General features: G+C 43.4%; 1 protein-coding gene across 3 annotated transcripts; it reads left to right on the plus strand.

The window, feature by feature from the left end:
• The first annotated feature begins 601 nt into the window (after window positions 1–601).
• Window positions 602–19,001, plus strand: Prkar1a (protein kinase cAMP-dependent type I regulatory subunit alpha). 3 transcript variants are annotated; one of them, XM_013113372.3, is made up of 11 exons: window positions 602–741; window positions 3,871–4,053; window positions 8,653–8,823; window positions 10,193–10,284; window positions 10,475–10,536; window positions 11,432–11,478; window positions 12,100–12,258; window positions 13,952–14,012; window positions 15,079–15,200; window positions 15,912–15,993; window positions 16,744–19,001. In XM_013113372.3, the coding sequence occupies exons 2-11, from the start codon at window positions 3,877–3,879 to the stop codon at window positions 16,914–16,916; spliced, it is 1,146 nt and encodes a 381-aa protein (XP_012968826.1). In that variant the 5' UTR covers window positions 602–741; window positions 3,871–3,876; the 3' UTR covers window positions 16,917–19,001. The 3 variants fall into 3 exon arrangements, with proteins under 3 accessions (XP_012968826.1, XP_005070032.1, XP_040605937.1); XM_005069975.4 differs by lacking the exon at window positions 602–741 and adding an exon at window positions 1,019–1,152; XM_040750003.1 differs by lacking the exon at window positions 602–741 and adding an exon at window positions 1,609–1,960.
• Window positions 19,002–20,010: the final 1,009 nt, after the last annotated feature.

Genomic DNA, 20,010 nt, shown 5'->3' on the forward strand with positions numbered 1-20,010 from the left:
ACCTTATTCATGTATGTCTAAAACTGTCTTCCCTGTTTTCATTTTCACATACTATGGGGGGGGGGAAGTTGGCTGAAGGAATAATGGGGACGCCCTTTTCTCCAAAATTCTTTTTTTTTTTCCTGCAGCTGAGATTTCTTGTGTGATCTGCCTGCCTGTCCTGCTCCCCACGCAATCAGGGTTAATATGGAGGGCATTAGCAAGACTCAGGCCTCCCTTTGGGAGTCTTTTCCCGAGTCTTGTGCCTCTGTAGCCACCACAGGGCCTCCACTGACGACAACAGTCGGATTAGCTAAGCAGAGGCTTGATAAGGGCTCAGATTTCTTGGACCGGATGACAGGCCAGAGTCTGGAGCCCCGGGTATCGCAGGCCCTACTCAGGATGCGCAGTCTGTCCATCACGAGCATCCCAGCATCCGCTTGCGCTCAGCTGTGGCAGATCCGCCAGGGCCCCCGCCTCCTCTAGGACCTGCAAAACAGCAGGAACCTCCCCGCCGCCCGGCGTCCTTCACCCCCCGTCCCCCGTCCCCACAGGACCCAGGGCGGAGTCGCCCACCTGTCACCGAAAAGTCCCACGTGGGTCAGCCGGAGGAGGGGTTGAAGGGAGGGAGAAAAGGCAGAGGCGTGGAGGGAGGCAGACGTGACAACCCCGGGAGGAACCGAGGAGGAGAGACGCAGAGAGCGCCCAAGAGCAGAAGAATCTAGAGGACGCCCCCGCCCCACCCCAGACACCTAGAGACAGGTAAGGATGGGGCGGGTGACAGGAGACAGAAACTAGGTTAGCGGGAAGAGAAGGCAAAGACGGGAGCGAGGAAGGGGCTGTGCCAACGCGACGAGATAAGACGGGTGGAGGCGCTGCCCGAGAACGCTTCTAGCCCGAAGGCGACCGGCTGGGGGGTGGGGTGGGGAGAGGAGGAACCCAGGCGTCTTCACCTTTAAGGTTGCCAAGGCAACCGCTCTGGCCAGAGCGAGGCGCATTGACGTCAGCAGCCGGGCTCTGATTGGCCGCGGTCGGCTCGTTTCCGGTGGAGCCGTCGCGGAGCCGCTATCGCTGAGAGAGGGGTTGAGGCTGCGAGCTGAACCCCGAGGACGCCCCGGCACCCCGGCAGCCTCGCCCCGTGCAGATCCCGCCCGCGCCGCCGCCCGTCCGCAGGTGAGTGCGGATCTGCCGGGGCTGCCCCGGGGAGCCACCGGCCGCGGTGCCCCCGCCGCGCGCTCCTGGGGGCGCGGGAGCGAGCCAAGATGGCGCCCCGGGGAGCGCGCTGCGGGGGGACGGCCGCACCCCCTGCGCCTCCAAGGCGGCCGAAGCGGCGCCTGGCGCCGGCCTCGCACACCCGGGTCGCACCTGCACCCCTCCTCCCGGGGCCCTAGGCCGCTCGTGTCCCTCTCCGCCACCGTGCCGCCCCCCTCCACCCCGCGGCCTTCGCGTCTCCGTGTCCCCAGCCCTGCGCGGCCTTCGGGCCTCCCTCGGCTCCCCGGCCGCCTCCGCCCCCGCGCGCCGCGGCCTCCGCGCTCGTCCTCCCTCCCCCACTTCCTGAAGGACAACAGCTCGATTTTTTTTTTTAAACCGGAATCCGCCATGGCTCTTCTGTCTGGTCTTGATACTCGGCTGTAGTCTTCCCATCTCCCCACCCCGGCCATTTCTGCGCCCGGTTTCCCCTCCCCTCCGCCGGCTCGTCTCCCTCCACCCCTCCCTCTCCCCTCGGTGATTTCAGCCTGGCTCCGTTTCCCTTTGTCCCCTTCCCACTTCTCCTTTCCCGATTTCCAACCCCCGTCCCCTCGCCGCCCACCCCGGCTTTCCCAGGCCTCCTGCTCAGCGTCTGAGGCCTCCGGCCCGGTGAGGGATGATGGGGGTCGTCCTTCTGCACCCAGTGGTCATGACCGTGGCCGGAGGGAAGTGAAGGGCGCCTAGCTGTCCTCCCTCATGAAAATACGCGGCGCCTGTTAACCCCTGCAGCTCGGTACGGGCGTGGGGGACAGCTGGCGACTCGAGGGAGCTTCGGTAGATGGGCTTCTCGAGCAGAGAAAGGAAAGCTCGGACTAGATGATGACCCCCTGGGCCGCGTTAGTGGTACTTGGCATCCTTGGGGGTGGGGGTGTGTGAGGGCCGTGTCAGCAACAGGCTCTCAAAGCGTTTTAAATATGTCTTCCAACGTAGTCCTCCCGAAAGCAGAGTTTCATCAGAGGCGAATTGCCTCTAGAGTCCGCCCTCATGAATAGACCGGGCTGTGATCACAGGCTTTAGAGTGTTTTGTTTTGGAGGGAGGCTAAGCCCTGTTGGGCTTTGGAAAATAAGCACAAATGTGGCATGAGGACATACCCGATTAAAAACATCGAGGCCATAAAACGAGATGATTGGGCTTTCCCATGCTGACTGCAGTAAGTTGGCAGCCTTTGTATTACCTTTACCAGAGCTGCCGTTGTGGTGCTTGTTATGCATCAGCTGTTTTCCACTTCTTAGGCCCAGTTGAGCCATCTGTACCAGCCAGAGACCAGACGTGAGAACGGTTTCTCTGGTCAGTTAAATACACATGTTCCGACATGCGTGAAAGCATAAAAGATTTGTTCTATCCACGTTCCTGGTGGCCGTCAGTACTTGAAAAGGAGAAAATTCCACTGACGTGGATTCTTTGTTTCATATGGTGTCTGACCTGGAAGCATGGCAAAAACAAATGTTATCTCATAGTAAAACTCTAGAATTTATTCTAAAAGAACTGCGTGCCTGTCTCTTTGGGGTTTCTAATTTGTGTGCTTGTCACGGAGCCACGAACTTTCTCCTGGTCTGTTAATTGCTTGTTATTGACCTTTATTTTGAAAGTTGTCAAAACAAAACGATAACACTTTGAAATAGTTCTTTATCCTGGCATTTGTTTTAAAGTCACATTTTTACTTGGCTCTGAGAGCAATATACTTTGAAAAGTGGCCAGTGTGGACCTGGTTTGCAGCGTGGAGAGGGAGTCCTCTTTTAATCTCAAGTGCTTAGTAATTAGGAGTTAGGAGGAAAACTGAATGACTGTTAAAATACCAAGCTTTTAGTTCTGTGGCAGCTCGGCTGCCCGTTATTGCGTTTCTATTTGACATTAACGTAGTTTGAACGTAGTTTTATCTATTGAGTCACCCTGTAAGCTTTACCCCATGTATTTTTTTTAACATATTCCTGCCCAGATGAAGAAGATCTTAGTTTGCTTGATAGAGTTCGTTTTCCTGTACTACAACCTTTTCAACTCTTTCCATCTAGGACTGGAGTTAGTAAAAGACAGTGGAATGAGATTGCCGAGAAAAGGCACCTGAGGCTCCTTTTGTGTTTCAGAAGAGTTGATTGCGCTAATACTTGGCTAATCAGCTCCTCTGCCCTGGTGGTTTGCTCCGTGGCGTTACTGTGCTCCTGGGATGGTGGTGCACACAGGGGAATGTCAGGTGTTCTTCCTGGTGCCTGTGCTTTCACTTAGAGCCGCCCTGGGTGCCCTTGTAATTCTCTGTCCTGTTTACCATTTACACACTTCCCACGTCACCATGATGTCTTTTGCAAGATTACTGAATGAAATTCCCTTAAGGCCTGAGTCCTCAGCATTGGCTCGCTTGCTCAGCAGGGCATACTGGCTCGTGCTTCCTTCCAGAAGCTAAGGGTCTTCTCTGACTGTGGTCCTGAGCTCAGATTGAACAGTAGAAATTAAATGAAGCATTTATTTTTGAAGAATTCAAATTCTGTATGTATTTTATATCCCAGCCCCTACCTCCTCTTAACACAAATTCTTTTGAGCAGGGAAAAGAATTTTATGAATCTGTTGTTCAGTGAATTTAATAAGTCACAGACCAAATTTGTGTTGTACTTTATAGCTGACCCAGCACGCCGATGCTTTTTTTCTCCTAGAGAGCCATGGCGTCTGGCAGTACTACCGCCAGTGAGGAAGAGAGGAGTCTCCGGGAATGTGAGATCTATGTCCAGAAACACAACATCCAGGCCCTGCTAAAGGACTCTATTGTGCAGCTGTGCACCGCTCGACCCGAGAGACCCATGGCATTCCTTCGGGAATACTTTGAGAGGCTGGAGAAGGTAAACATAAGTGAGGGGAGGTCTTCCATGGCCATGACAGTTGTTGTTAGGGTTAATGCTTCTGCTTGTTTGTGCCTTGTGGAGAAGAGGAATTCTGACCAAATAAGAAGCCTAATGGAAATTCAGATTAGCATGCAGTAATTTTAATCAGAATCTATCAGAAAGTGAATCGATGCCATTTGTTTGGCTTTTAAAGGGTTTCCAAACGTTTGGTTTTGACTATTTTAAATACTATTTAAAATCGACTGTAACAGTCAATCAAACGGAGTATGACAGGTGTATGAATTGAGCAATAGTTAAAAGCCGTTAGTGCTCTTCTCCAAGGAAGCAGGTGAGCTTTTATTTATCCCACCTTTAAAACTGTAGTCATACATCTGCATCTAGCTTGGGGTGGTATAATCAAAATCAATTCTGAACTCTTGTTTTACTGTTTGATAGAGAATTCACTGTATAATGGGAAGATAGGAGATTGATGGTAGCCACATTTTTACTGCGTTCATAATTTTGGTTAGTACTTGTTTGCCAGAAAATGTGCAATTGCTGTTACACCTGTATTTTGTGTGAGTCAATGTGACCCTCAGACACACAGATGTACTTATTTTTATGTGTATGAGTGTTTTGCCTGCATGAATATATGTGCACCATATGCTCGTCTGGTGCCCACAGAGGTCGGAAGACGGTGTCAGATCTCTTGGAGCTAGAGTTCTGGATGACTGTGAGCCACTGTGTGGGCTCTGGGAACTGAACCTGAGTTCCAGGTACCTACTCTCCAGCCTCCAGGATCTACATTTCTAAACAGAATTAGAATTTTGCATCTAGGATGATGCTTCTATGTACTGTCCTCAAGAAATGATGAGTGCAAAAGTTTGCTTCACCCAGTGTGTTAAGTAGTGAATATGATTTGCTTCTGTAAATCATTGGAGGTTCAGACTGCTGGGGCTCATCTCTCTGATAACAAGTTTAGTACCTAATTTTACAGTAGAAATAGCTGTAAAATATGTATATTCATATTTGTTTGGGCAGTTTCTTACTATCCAAGTGTTTACATGAAAGAATATGTATATGAAGATTCTAAAACAGTATTTGAGTATCAGTAAGCAGGTATTTTACACTGTTTCTTTGGAAACCTTTAAACTGTTGGTGATTAGAATGATTAGACTAACTAGAAGAAAAGAAAACTGCTAAATAGTCTTGCCACCTTGGATCTGTAGTAGAAACGCTGGCTTTATCTTACTTAAGCAATCGCTAAATAATGGACATACTCTGTTTTGAAATCAAGCATGTTCCTGGAGATCTGGTCTGAAATGGGTCACGGTAAGGCGATCCCTGTTCTTTGGCCATCAGTAGAAATCAAATGAGAGGATTAAGTTGGTGAGACATTAAGTGCCTATCTTTTTATAGGGAGTGTTGAGTGTGAGACACCAATGTCAAAGCCTGTATTTACCACAGGAGTGTTTAAGGACTAGCGAACGTGGAAAGCAACAAATAATCGTTATTGTAGTTTCTCCGAGGGTGAGAGTTTAGAATTAATGTTCACAGACCTCCCTTGTCCCCCCAGAAAAAGTTGCATAATAAAATGCCTTTCTTGTATGTTGAGGTTCTTTGTTGACTTGCTGGAGTTGAATATATGTAATATTCCACTTGGATTTTTAGTTAGCTAGATTTTTGCCCTTTAAACAAAGCCATCATTTCATATGTTGTGTGTTAATTTTTACGTCAGAAAATAAATTCACATTGTTACCATCTCCTTCCCCGTTAACTAGGGGTTGTATTTCTGGAACTTTCAATGACCTCAGAAGAAGCACACAAAAAGAATAGAGTTGGTCAATGGAGACAGCTACATTTTAGTTCAGACCATTGTACCTGGAACTTGAGTCCTCTTACGCCTGTATTTACCAGGACCTTGCCTGTCTGGTGGATAAGAAAAGAGTTGTATCTACTACTGTTGTGTGTCTCCTGTGTGCTAAATACAGTGTGAAGCAACATATTCTCTCTCTCTCTCTCTCTCTCTCTCTCTCTCTCTCTCTCTCTCTCTCTCTCTCTCTCTCTCTCATACTCTCTCATACTCTCCTATCTCTTTTCCATTACTTCAGATGTGGAAGGTAGGGTATTGATACCATATTGCTGAGGCAGCAATTGAATCTAAAGGAAGTTAAATCATAGCTGTTATCCCAGGAGTTAGGTTTTGCAGCAATAACATGTAACCCTGGAATTTCAGTGTATTTCTTGGTCATGTGCCTGTCTTGTCTTCATGTGTCTCGTTCTGCATCTTCGTGGAAAGAGCAGTCATTATCTAGAGCTTGTTGATCTCAGAGAAAGAACAAATCCAAGGCCACTAGAGGCAGACCACAATAGTGTTTGGTATGACGAGTCCACTTAACATTCTGTGGCCCAAGCAAGTCATGTGCCCAAGCCTCACGTCATTGGTGTGGGAAGCTTGTCTACAAAGGAGGATGACAAGGGCAGGGGAGAAACAGAATCTGAACCTAAGAGTTGAGAGTTTTAAGCTCAGTTTAGTGCAGAGCATATGCAGAGGAGTCAGTATTATTACTAGCTAGCAAATAGATTCAGAGCTAAGAGGGAGACTCACAGCTGACTGACAGTAGCAGAGTACGGATATAAAAATGTGTCTTTGCACTAGAGGTTGGTGATCTCAGTCATGTTTCTGAGTCATTGAGATTAGGTTATATTCAGATTGCTGTTTCATAGATTCACTGGAATCCACAAGACTTAAAAATCAGAATGTTTTTGTTAACTTCAGAATTACCTTTAAAATTTGGTTAACTAGAATACAGTTTCAAATTATCCTTTATTTGTGAGGTGTGTTGTGTGTGTTTGTGTGTGTGGTGCATGTTGGTGGGTGCACACGTATATGCATGCATGTAGAGGTCAGAGATTGCTGTCAGGTGCTCTCTATCTTTTGGAGCAGGATCGCTCACTGAATTTGGAGTTCACTCATTGGTTAGCTGTCTAGACTGGCTGATCCAAATACTAAAGGGACTGTCCGTCTGCTAAGATGTGTGTACCCACACTCAGCTTTTGCTTGGGTTCTGGGGGTCTGAACTCAGGTCCTCTTGCTGGAGTGGTAGGCCCTTTACCAACCGAGCCGTCTCCCCAGCCCCTCATTTGTGAATTTTTAAATGGAAATTTTCTGAAATGGCAATGAATAGTTTGAGGGGTAGAATATTTTTTTTAATGCTTTTGCACTTTGAACTTAGGTGAGTTTTGTAGTTCTGTGTTAATATGGAATAGAAGGGTCTTAATAGTTACTAGGACTACCTGAATGAAATGAGTGAATTTTCTAAAATACACAAAGTTTTAAATGAGTCATAGACTGAAATTGTGCCAATATAAAAGGGTTTATGCATGTAGCCGTGTTCTGGAGGTAGTCTGTGGGCGTTTACAGATACATTCATTTTTAAGAGTTTATTTTTTTTCCTTGTGTGTATGTGTTTATATGTGTTCATGTAGGTTAGTGTGTGGAGGACAGAAGACATTCCTTATTAGCCACCCACCTTGTATTTTTGAGACAGGTCTCACCTCGGCCTGGATCTTCAGTGAGATGATACTGTTGCCTCCCTAGTGCTGGGGTTACAAGTTTGTTTTCAAGTGGATGTAGAGGGTGGAACTCAGGTCCTCAAGTTTGTGCAAGCACTTTACTGCTGGAGCTGACTCACTGGCTAACACAGGGGTGATACCCTGTTGTAGGAGTACAGTGTAACCATTGTTACTGATCTTCATTTTGGTTGTTTCCAATATTTTATTTTGAAAAAAAATTAAAAACCCCAGAAAACTAAGCAAAAGAAAGGTTGCTGTATTGATGTCATTTCACACATAATCTTATTTAAGATTTCTAGAGGCAGGATTACTAACTAGACTACAAAGTTAAGGAGTAAATGTGCTTACAGTTAAATACACACGTGGATATGCAGTGAGTTTTGTTTTTCTTGTTGTGTTTTTTTCTCCCTGGGTTGATAACTTCACTCTGAAGAACTAGAAGGCCTTCTTGATTACAGTACACTAGTAGACAGGAACTCTGTTATTCCCCTTGGTAGTCACACTTTCTACCTTCTTTTGAGATGTGGAGAGTCCTTGAATTGATCTGTTTGCAAGAGGCAGGGCTACACTATATAGGAGATAAGACATGAGTATTTTAATTTTTTGTTTGTTTGTTTGTTTTTGGTCACTTTTATTCTAAATAATTTGCATACTGCTGAGTTAATTTGAATTTGAAAGATGTTTTGAAGAGCCAAAGAATGGTTGAAATGAGTGAAGAAATAGAAGATAACATTCTTATTTTATTCCCTTCAGGCCCAGGAATTTTTTTAGTGAGAGGTTGAATAGATAAGAAATCCTTGATGTCACTTTTCATGTGACTTGGCTCAAGAAGCTCTGATGGCATTGCCACTAATAAAGTGTGCTGTACCACCCTGAGTACCTATGATTTTTCTAGGATTTTATTTTGTTGTGTACCCCCCCCCCCCAATTTGGAACTGATTTGTTCTCCTTATGTTGGCATTGGAATAGGTTTGAAGTGAGCTGAACTGTCACTGGAATTTGAGAGTAACTTTCAGATTCTGAAAAAGAACTTTCTTTCAGGAGGAGGCAAAACAGATTCAGTGTCAACAGAAAAGCGGCGCTCGTACCGACTCCAGGGAGGACGAAATCTCTCCTCCTCCTCCCAACCCAGTGGTGAAGGGCCGGAGGCGCCGCGGTGCTATCAGTGCTGAAGTTTACACGGAGGAGGATGCTGCGTCCTACGTTAGGAAGGTAGTTTTGATGTCCAAGTGTCGGGAAGTGTTTCTGAGGCTCACCTTGTAGCCAGCTGTATTCCTTTGATGGGCACATGTTCTATTTCAAAGAAAGGCAAAGGCTCACTTGTTAGCCTTGATAACTGACGTATTAGCTCCTCGAGAGAAAGTAGTGCTTATAAACCAGTAATTAATTGCATTTAGGCCTTATTGGTTTGCATGTTCTTGTGCAGCAGCATTCCTTTTTATCATAGTTGACAGCTGTCAGCCTCTTGACACCATATAATTCATGTTTTGTTTTTTAATCTTTTTGATTTTTCAAGACAGGACTTTTCTATATAGCCCTGGCCATGCTGGAACTCTCTCTGTAGACCAGGATGGCCTGGAACTCAAAAAAGATCCACCTGCCTCTGCCTCCCCAAGTGCTCGGATTAAAGATATGGGTCACCTGGCTTGACTTTTTTTTTGGGGGGTCTTTTTTTAAATTTCAAGCTCGCTTCACATGTCAATCCCAGCTCCCTCTCCCTCCCCTCCGCCCCCACCAGCTCGCCCTGGCCCCCACCTAATCCTCACTCCATTCCCCAGGGAGGGTGAGACCGTCCATGGGGGATCCCTAGATTCTGCCGTTTTGTCCAGGGTAGGGCCCAGGTCCTTCCCCAAGAGATCAGGCTGAGAGAACATCCCTCACTGTGGGAGGGGCACCCAATGTCTATCTGTATGCCTGGAACAAGCACTAATCCACTGCCCAAGGCCCCAGAGATTGTCCAGGCCTCCTTGATGACACCCACATTCAGGGGGTCTGGATCAGTCCCATGCTGGTCTCCCAGCCATCCAGCGGGGGCCCAAGAGCTCCCCCTTGTTCAGGTCAGCTTTTTCTGTGGGTTTCACCAGCCCAGTCTTGACCCCTTTAGGGTCACGACCTGGTTTGGCTGTTAATCTTTATCCTACAAGTTGCATTCATCCTGGTCCAGTCTTCCTCAGAGCCTGCTAACATAGAGTTAGGTTTAACTTATGGGGGAAATAGGCCCCAGGCACTTGATGCTTGTGAACTGAACAATACTGTATGATCACAGTTTGCAAAATGACTGTTAAAAAAATGCTTAGCTTTGCCTCCGAGTGATGATCTTGGTCTAGGTGTTTTGGGTTTACTTGTTAACTTGGAATCGAGTACTGACGTTTGAGTGTAAGCTTAGCTCTAGGCAAGGGGGATTAATCAGTATTTGTTGAGGACTTTGTGAATCATACAGGTGTATGTAGTGAAAATATTTAACTCAAAATAGCTTTGTTTAAATACCATTATGTGGCATGGCATTTAATTGAAATGCAAGATGCAAACATGAAATGTCTTTGGTTTCTCAGTTGTCATTTGGCCTTTAATATTTTTCTAGGTTATACCCAAAGATTATAAGACAATGGCTGCTTTAGCCAAAGCCATCGAAAAGAATGTGCTGTTTTCACACCTTGATGATAATGAAAGAAGGTAGGTGCAGGTACTTTTTACGGTTTCTCCAATGAGGTTGTGGCGCCAAACTTTAGTTACTATTGCAAGTTCTAGACTCTTAGTTGTGTACCAAGTGACACAGCAGAATCTGAGAGCTTTAATGCTAAGGTTGTTTGAAATCTGAAGAAGAGACCTGCAAAGTCTAACCCAGGCCTCCTCTGTCCTGCAGTGACATTTTTGATGCCATGTTCCCAGTCTCCTTTATTGCTGGAGAGACGGTTATTCAGCAAGGTAAGGGCTGCTGTGTGTGTGCATTGTGGTTATAGGAAGGGAGGTGAGATGAGTGTGCTTTTAAAAACTTTATTGGAGTCTGTTTGTAGGTCTTAGTATTTTCTTCTTTTTTAAACAGTTCTCTAAGTTAAAAGGAACACTTTCTCTATGGGATTAGTATTTTTGGTAACTTTACCATTGAAGGGAATGCCTATGTTGTCATTGGATATTGTATAGCATTTCAGAACCATAAGTCACATGTCCTTTTTATTGATTTTAAGATCAGATAAACAAGCAAAACCAACCCACATTTTTGCATCATATAGCCCATCTGTTATTTGGTTCTGTGCCTCATTTAGAATTTAACCATTTTTGCCCATGTAGACTAACATGAATCTTCATAAAGTCAAATATTTCCCTATTTTATGGCAGCCTAGCCTTTTGTTATTAACTGTTGAGTTTTTGTTGTGTTTGCACATTCCATAGCAGTTAACTTTCTATATGTAAGTGCCTTAACATTTTTAAGATTACGCCTTACTGACTTGTTTTGTGTATATGTGTGCGCACATGTGCATGTGTGTGCTGCAGCACTGGTTTGTGGAGTTGGGAAGACACCTTGCAGGGATTGGTTTCTGCTTCCTCCACGTGGGCCCCAGAAATCAAACTCGGCTTGTCAGACTTGGCAGTAGGGTTTACACACTGAATTGTCTCATGGGTCCCATAAGTGGCTTTATTAAAGTACAGTTTTAAAAGATACTGTGAGATGACCAGAAGGAATGATTAATGTCATGTCAGTCTTTTGAAAAAACCTTGCTCATTTTTCTCTAGTTCAGTCATTTAGCATCTACCCACGAGTTTGCTCTCTTATGTTAATTTGATTGTTTTGTTAATGATCTGACTTTCTACTGTCTACCAGGTGATGAAGGGGATAACTTCTACGTGATTGATCAAGGAGAAATGGATGTAAGATTTAATAATAGCAAAAATGTGTTGATAATCTTGACTTTAACTTTTAATTTCTAAGCAATAAGCATAGTGTTTACAAGGGCAGATGATGATAGCCTAGATAAGTCAATTCCCTTAACATTTGCCACGTATTTTCATGACGCAAACTTTTTAAAGGTGGCTTGCCTACCTATACACACTGTTCACTACTTTCACTGGGGTACCAGTTGGAAAATGCGTGTATTCTATGGTGTAAGAGAGCTCAGGGCTCCACTAAGGAATAGTGCAGCTTTTAAAATTTGTTTTGTTTTGTTTTTTTTTTTAAGCAGTGAAATGAGGATAAAAATCACCTCAGTCTCTTAGGATTATTCAGTGACACATAAAGCGCCCAGCACAGCATTCTGTAAATGTATGTCATTCAATATTAACGCCTGTCTGAACATTTGTTCTCAGTGTCCCGCTAGGGCACCTTTATCAGAGCATGTAGCCTGCCAATTGCCAGTGGTTTTGCTCTGCTCTGTTCTGCAGATGTAGTGTGTATGCTGAAACAGGTTCAGAATTCTTCCTTTGGAAAGTCTGAGGATTTGCACAGTTGTATATGTAGATAGAAACGCTTCTTTGATGTCATTTTTATTTTAGGTTTATGTCAATAATGAATGGGCAACCAGTGTTGGGGAAGGAGGGAGCTTTGGAGAGCTGGCTTTGATTTATGGAACACCTAGAGCAGCCACTGTTAAAGCGAAGACAAATGTGAAGCTGTGGGGCATCGACCGAGACAGCTACCGGAGAATCCTCATGGTAATAGGCTATGGGTTTTTAGCATGTGCTTTAGAATTCCGATCCTCACTGTTATCACTTAATGGTTTGAATAGTTTGCATTAGGTTCGGGTTAATATTATATTGCTTGAGATAGGGTTAGTACAACACAAGTTAGGTCAGGAGTAACCAGAGAAATGTGTGTAGATGGGGGTCGGCTCATCTTAACGGTCTGTCTGCTAGTGGGTGAGTCTTACTTAATCTCACCCACTGTAGATTGCCCACGGGATTGGTTTTAAGTGCATACAGTCATTCAAAGCCATCCAGAAGTAATCATCTTCTCTCAACTGAAACGGGGGTATCATGATAAACTCATGCTGCCTTCTTAGAGGAATTATCAAAGCAATAAGACCATGGAGGCATTCTGCTCACAGTGAGACTCCTTGAGAAACTGTGATAATCTTACAGAGGAGCTTTAGGGGTTTTTAGCCCAGTGAAGAGTCCTAACCATCCTGAATGGTTTGTTTACGTTTTTCTGGTGTCCATAGGCTGCTGGAAGAGGCATAGTCTGGGGCTGCAGAGATTTAAGAGTGTACTGTTGTTGCAGCAGGCCCAAGTTTGATTTCATACACCAGGCAGCTCACCACCACCTGTAACTCCAGCTCCAGGGGCTCTGATGCCCTCTTATAGACTGCATAGGCACTGCACTCATGTGCACAAACCGTCTTACATGCTTTGACGTTTTTGTGGATTTCTTTTTTGTTTAAAGTAATATTTTTACTTACTCCTTGACAATTTCACACCCCTGGATCTGAGACAGAGGGAATCTTGTCCCTCTCTCACCTCTGTGAACCTGTGTGTACATATGTATATATATCCTGCCGAGTTTCTTTAGTGCTGCTTGAATTCACAGTGGTGCATGGGCAGCCTTCCAGCAGCCACACCCCTGAGGAAAAATGTCTCTTCCTCCCTTGGCTACTGTCTGTTTTCGTTAGCTCCTTAGTTGCAGTTTGTTTTTTGTTTTCTGGTTTTCTATTCTGTGTGCACCAAAATTCATGAATGTTCAAGTCCCTTGTCTAAAATGACATAGTGTTTGCACATAACCTGTGTACATATTCTGTATTCTCTAAACATTACTAGCTTAGCTGCAATATTGAAAGCATAGTAAACATTGTTTAATAGATTGTCCATACACTCTGTAGGAAACAAGAAGAAAGTCTGTATGTTGAACAAGTATGTTACACCCCCCCATAAACATTTCTGTGTGTAATTGACTGCAGATGTGGAACCTGTGTCTATGTAGGACAGATGGTGTGTGTAAAATGCACACGTGTGTACATATACACTTCCACAGGTAGATGTAGTAGTACTGGGGTGGGCCTGTCCTCACTGTAACTGGCAGTAGTCTGTTCTCTGCTCACAGCTTGTGGGGAAGGAGATAGTCAGCTACACTGTTGAAGTCTCAAGCTCATTCATGCATTAGCCGCTTAGTTGCTTTTTAGAGAGCTGCTTGGCATTTCTCTATTTGCTAGAACTGTGTCCTCCCTTGGGCTGCACACCTGCTCTTGAGGGTCCTAACAGAGCTGCATAGTAGTAGCTCACACTTAAGTTCAAAGAAAAATGGTTAGGAGTCAGGCAACAGCAGCAGGCTTTGTATTTATTCCTGTTTTTCAGTTTAAAGTGTAAATTAAATTATTCTGTAGCATTGTGTGATAATTATATCTCTTTTTAATAGGGAAGCACTCTGAGAAAGAGGAAGATGTATGAAGAATTCCTTACTAAAGTGTCTATTTTAGGTGAGTTTTGTAAAATTGTATGAAGAACTGATAAATTAGAGCATTTGTGATACTTGGCATAACTTTTCACATGACATAAGTCTCCTGGCTCATTTATTTGTGTTTTCATACATGTTATTGCTTACTTTTGCCAATCATGGTCATACAAAATTTTGACAGTGTTGAAAGTTTGGCAAAGTTCGTAGTAATTTTAACATGTATTCGTTTAATTTGCTAATACATGACAGACCCTGTAATTAGCCTTGGGAAAAGCCTTCTGGCAGTGTAGATGCTGCTTGTTCCTCTTACAGGAGCAGGGAGCTCTCTCTCAGTGTCCTAAACATGCTGGGGACATTACATTTATCCCTGTTGGTCGTACACATGGGTTTTGTCTGAGAAAAGTTAGATATCTTCGTTGGCCTCTTTTGAAAAGATTCAGACCTGTTGAAATTTAAAGTGAGCAGATTAATTGGACATTCTTCTATAGATTTCCTTACATAGATTGGGAGATGTTAAAACTGTGTGGGGTATGGGTAGTCATTTTTCCCAGGTGACAGTCTGCTGTTTTGTTACAGTGATTTGACTTTCTTGCCTTATTTGTCTTTTGTGCTAGTGTTTTTGAACATTAGTTGGGTCTGTGGGAACAAAAGTTCCTTTCTAGCTCCTTGTTATTCCAAGGTATATTGAGTTGAGGGGTTAAATGGAGAGCCTTGTTATTCCAAGGTATATTGAGTTGAGGGGTTAAATGGAGAGCCTTGGGACTAGTGTGAGGGAAAGCTATTACTTTGGTTTGCTTTACTTGCTGCTGATGTTCAGAATTGCATTTTCTTAGCCCTTTGCCATGAGATGCAGTTGATATAAGTAAGCAGAGTTAAAGAAGGCTCTGAGGACTGTCTGCAGTCATAGGCAAGTCCTGCTGAGACCAGCAGCAACTGAAGACAGGTGCTGTCGCCATGTACCTAGAAGTCTTGCTGGGATGTTGCATCGAGATGCTGTTTGGTTGTCTGTAATTTGACTTTGCTTACGTTTTAATATTTTTCAGCAATACCAAATCCATAGAGAAAGCCTTTGGATTCTTATCTTTCAGAGTCTCTGGACAAGTGGGAGCGTCTCACAGTGGCTGATGCATTGGAGCCTGTCCAGTTTGAAGATGGACAGAAGATCGTGGTGCAGGGAGAACCAGGGGACGAGTTCTTCATTATTTTAGAGGTCAAGAATTCTGCATTTGACTCCCGTTATAGAGTTGTTCACCTAGAGGGGGTGCAGCTGATCTGATTTGTAGCTTTAGTTTTAGGGTTACCTGACAATTTTATTTAAAAATTATCTTCAGAATACAGCTTTGCGTGTAGACTGCTACAGTTTTAAAAGAATTTGAATCAGAATTCTGGAAGGACACTATACGTGATTGGTGATATTACCATTCTTGAAAACCCCTCAACTGTAATATGATATGATTGCTTAGTCTATTGGGTGATGAATTACAATTCTAAAAGTTACTATCTTATCTGAAACGTCCACCTATAATCCTGCTTGCTAAGCAGGTCCAATGGCATCTTCAGAGACTGAACCCGTCCCACTGCAAATTCAGCCATAGAAATGTGAACTCTGAATGCGATAGTCTTACTAACATTTTAGAAAGACGAAGCAAGCTTGGACTTTACATGAAGGTTACTAACCTGACTCTAAACTCCTTTTTAAGTGCTTGAGCTTGGTGAGAACCTGGGTAGCGGGATGCAGGTTAAATGGAGGTCATAGGGCATATGGGGTGGAATGGGAGGGTGGTGGTGACTTGACTTCTCCGTCACCTTTGAGTTGAAATAACTGCGGAGTCCTTCCTTACCCTCTGTAGGTTATAGGGATCTTTCAGTTTCCCTCTGGGTTAGGAAGCATCCATTTAGCTTCATGCTGGTATTCTTACAGGGCACGGCTGCTGTGCTGCAGCGTCGGTCAGAAAACGAAGAGTTTGTTGAAGTGGGACGGCTGGGGCCTTCTGATTATTTCGGTATGTTGAATTTCTTGACAACAGATACATGGTTTAAGTATCTTTTAGTGTAGTTTTCCATAATTGGTCTTCTAATTTTTTTTTCATTTATTTACTTATTTTTGAGGTATAGTCTGGCCTGGAACTCACCCTGTAGACTAGGCTTCCCCATGGGATTTAATGTATGCACTTCCATGCCCTGCCTTTTTTTGTTTTTGAGATAAGGCCTCAGATTGGCCCTCTTCAGATCTGCTGCCTTAGCCTCCTAAGTGTTGGGATTATAGTCATGATGCCTGACTATATTTCTTAACTCTCTCTCTCTCATATATATGTATGTATGTATGTGTGTGTGTATGTGTGTATGTGTGTATGTATATATATGTATATATACGTATATATATATACATATATATATATATAAGATTGCACTTTACTCAGTTAATAGATGGACATGGGGACCCATAAACACACACCTGTGTCTCATGTGACCTTGACTGCCTGCAATTCATTGTATAGTGAGGCTAGCTTCTAACTACTAGTCATCCTTCTGTCTGCTTCATCCCTTGAGTGTTGAATTGTAGGCATGAATGACCAACTATAGGGACTTTATTAGTTTGCAGTATTTTTTAACATGCAGTTGTTGTGTGGCCTCTACTGAGTTAGTAGAAAAGTACATCTTTGCTCTCTTTCTCAGAAGTGGGCCCTTAAGGAAATGACTTGTGTAGTATTAGTTGTCAGTCTGCTCTTAGTCGTTGCTCTTCTCTTTTCCAGGTGAAATTGCCCTGTTGATGAATCGTCCTCGGGCCGCCACAGTGGTTGCGCGTGGCCCTTTGAAGTGTGTTAAGCTGGACCGCCCCCGGTTTGAACGTGTCCTTGGCCCATGCTCTGATATCCTCAAGCGAAACATCCAGCAGTACAACAGCTTTGTGTCTCTGTCCGTCTGAGATCTGCCTCCTGTGCCTCTCTTCTCCCCAGTCCATGCTTCACTCATGCAGACTGCTCTCTCCCTATCTGCAGCGCCACGTGGCCACTGGCTTCACAGCTTCTTGTCTCTTTATACTAAAAGCTGCTTTATTGCACCATTTTTTTTCATTTGGAGCATTGACTGGATGCTCAACCACAAATAAATAGAGAGTTCTATGGACTTGGCTGTTACCGCTTCTCTCTGTGCAGTGCTAGTGTTCAACCTGGGCAGCAAGTGCCATACTTTTTGGTGAGGGCGGTCCTGCACCAGTGAATTACTGTAATGATGTAATAACAGTGCAGGGGGTTTTAAGTGACACAGATTTCCATTTCCATATGACACAAGTGACATATTTAGACTGTGGCCATGTTTGCCGTATTTCTTTATAGAATAAATGATTTTAACTTTTAAGGATTAGAAGAATGGATATAGAAAAATTCTAGTACAGTAGAAAGAGATCTGCTTGTAATTCAGCTAGTTTAAGTGTGGGAAATGCCCATGTTTTGCTAATTACCAGACAGATACAACTAGTTCAGCCCCCTCAGCCTGGTTTTGTTTGTACATTGCTAGTGTTTCTTCTCCAACCCTGAATTATTTTGGTGTGGCTATCTATATCTGCCTTTTAAGTTTGAAATCAAGTTGTAGATGGCCAGTACTGGGTGGTGACTTAATTAACATCTGTCTCAGCTCACAGGTTCTAATGATAACTAATCCAGCTGGTGCCAAATACTGATCAGGAGATGCAGAACTGTGAGTGAGAATTTGAGGTCTGCACTTTGTTAACTGCCGTTAACTAGTGTGATCTGCCCTCGGTTATTGATTCTAGGAGATTGGGTTTACGGAGAATAGACAGAGACAGAACAAGCTCCAAAGAAGGAAATGGAGGCAGTGTTGCTGAAGGTGGTTGGGGTCTGGTGTCCAGAGACAGGAAGCTTTGTTCTTCAGTTGTCTCTTCCCGGTTTATGTTAGCGAGGGTGGATAGGATGTGGTCTGAAAGGCCATCCTGCTGAAAGTCCTACCTTTTCCTGTCTAACCTTGAATTTCTCTGGTAAACTTTATTGATTTCTGTTTGTGTGTGTGTTTATGTTTCTTTTCTTTTTCTTTTTTTTTTTTTAGTAAATTTGTGTTTGAGTCTTAACTGTATTTCAGTATTTTCCAGCCTTATGTGTTATTATTCCAATGATGACCCAACAGTTTATTTTTATTACTGTTATTTTTTAAACAAAATTTCACAGTTCCTAACTAGGCATGTTGTGGTTTATGTACAATGTAAGGTTCTATTTGGGAGTGCCTGCAAGCATTTTCCATGTGTGTGTAAGTGGTTCTGATTAATAATCTCCTCCTACCCTTTCCCAGTTAACTTCAATTGGTTATGACAGATTTTTTTTCTTGATGGGTTGAAATGCTTTTAGGTTGTTACTAACTTGGGAAAGGAATTTCATTTAGGTTTTAGTGTGGGGTAGAAAGCTACCTTGTTGCTATTTCTAAAACTCCCATAATCTATATTAAATGAGGGTTTTCTGTACTTTGTGTTTGGCTATCTTTTTTATATTTAAAAAATAAAAATTATGTTATTAGATTAAAGCTTAATTTGATATTTGTTTAAATGCCAAAAATGTACTTACGTGAATGATGTAGAATGCCACAAGATGCATTTTTGTGTGTATATATCCCTTTGTTGTTGTATACTGAGGTACACGCTCTGCTTTCCAGAGAGCTCTACTCAATGCTAGCTTGCTGGTTACTTCCTTTTGTAGGTTTTACTCTTAGACTTCTCAAGTCTAAATTTAAAAATTACCACATTTCAAGCTTTATCTTTGTGCAATTTAAATATCAGTCAGAAGTTATGGTTGGCATACTGTGTCTTTGTGGACTCTAGGCACCATCATCTCTGGATGGGTGGATGAATTCAGATCTACTGAGAAAGTGGAGATGGCCAAAGGGACAGTTGCTGTTTCCTGGATACTAGTTTGATATACCGTGTGCTAACCTAATACATGCTCTTCTTTTGTTACAGACTGTCTCAATGGTAGGTCACAGAATAAAAAAGATTAAATAATTTAAATTCTTAAATGAATCAGTTTTCTTCCTTTTCTCCTTTTCTTCCTCTGTCCTTCCCCAAAAGTTCAGTGGGCAAGAGTGAATGTGAATTTTGGCATTAGTGTTTTGAAAAAAGTAATGTATTTATTTTTAATACATTCCAGTTCAGTTTGTCAAAGGGTGAGTCTCAGAGTCTTGTTAAAATGCTCGTGGAAGGATGACTGTCTAAAGCCCTGGTTTCCTTTTCACAAGACCAGTGCGCCATGTCACTTCACACAACTTGCTGGGAAGCTTGGTTTCTGCATCAGAGGAGTTTGGTTTATACTTAGCTACTTAGAGATGTGCTTCTCTTGCACATATCAAGCCTTGTTTCTAATGTTCACTCCTCAAGTTTGAGGAGTGGGCTAATGAGTTACTCAGTGTATTGATAACTGGGCTCTTCACTAGCAGGAAGTCAGCATTAGTCTGCGTTCTGCTATGTAAGGTGTACTTTGTATAGGTTCAGAATTGAGTAACTGAAGAAAGTTGGGGTCTGTTGTCTTTAGAATAGTCTAGTCTGCCTTTTAAGACTTGGCCCATGAGGCATTCCCTGCTGCGCTAACACATTAAAATGGAAGTAGCACAGTGGCAAGGGTGTTTGGTTTTGTTTCGTTTGTTATGTTGTATCACTTAGTGCCAACCATAAGTGGTTGGACCCTTTGCAATATTTAGTTAAACTCTGGCAGTGTGTTCTCAGGTAAACCAAAACTTGTTAGAAATAGTGACTAATGTCTATCAAGGGGAACCACAAAATCTCTCCCTTGTTACATTTTGGGATCTTTCCATAGGAACCATCATTTTTGCGTACATACACCGCTAAGATTTGTTTCATGACATAACTTTAGAGCTGTGACTTCATTGTGACTTGCTGTAACTAAAACCATCTATGGGCGTCATCATTTTTTGTTTGTTTCATATTAAGAACTAGTTTAAGTAGCTTTGCAATTTTAAAAAGTTGCCACTAGGTGGAGAGCTTTTTCTTTAGTTCCAGTTTG

Source organism: Mesocricetus auratus, unplaced genomic scaffold, assembly GCF_017639785.1.
Source record: "Mesocricetus auratus isolate SY011 unplaced genomic scaffold, BCM_Maur_2.0 Super-Scaffold_100007, whole genome shotgun sequence".
NCBI lineage: Eukaryota > Metazoa > Chordata > Mammalia > Rodentia > Cricetidae > Mesocricetus > Mesocricetus auratus.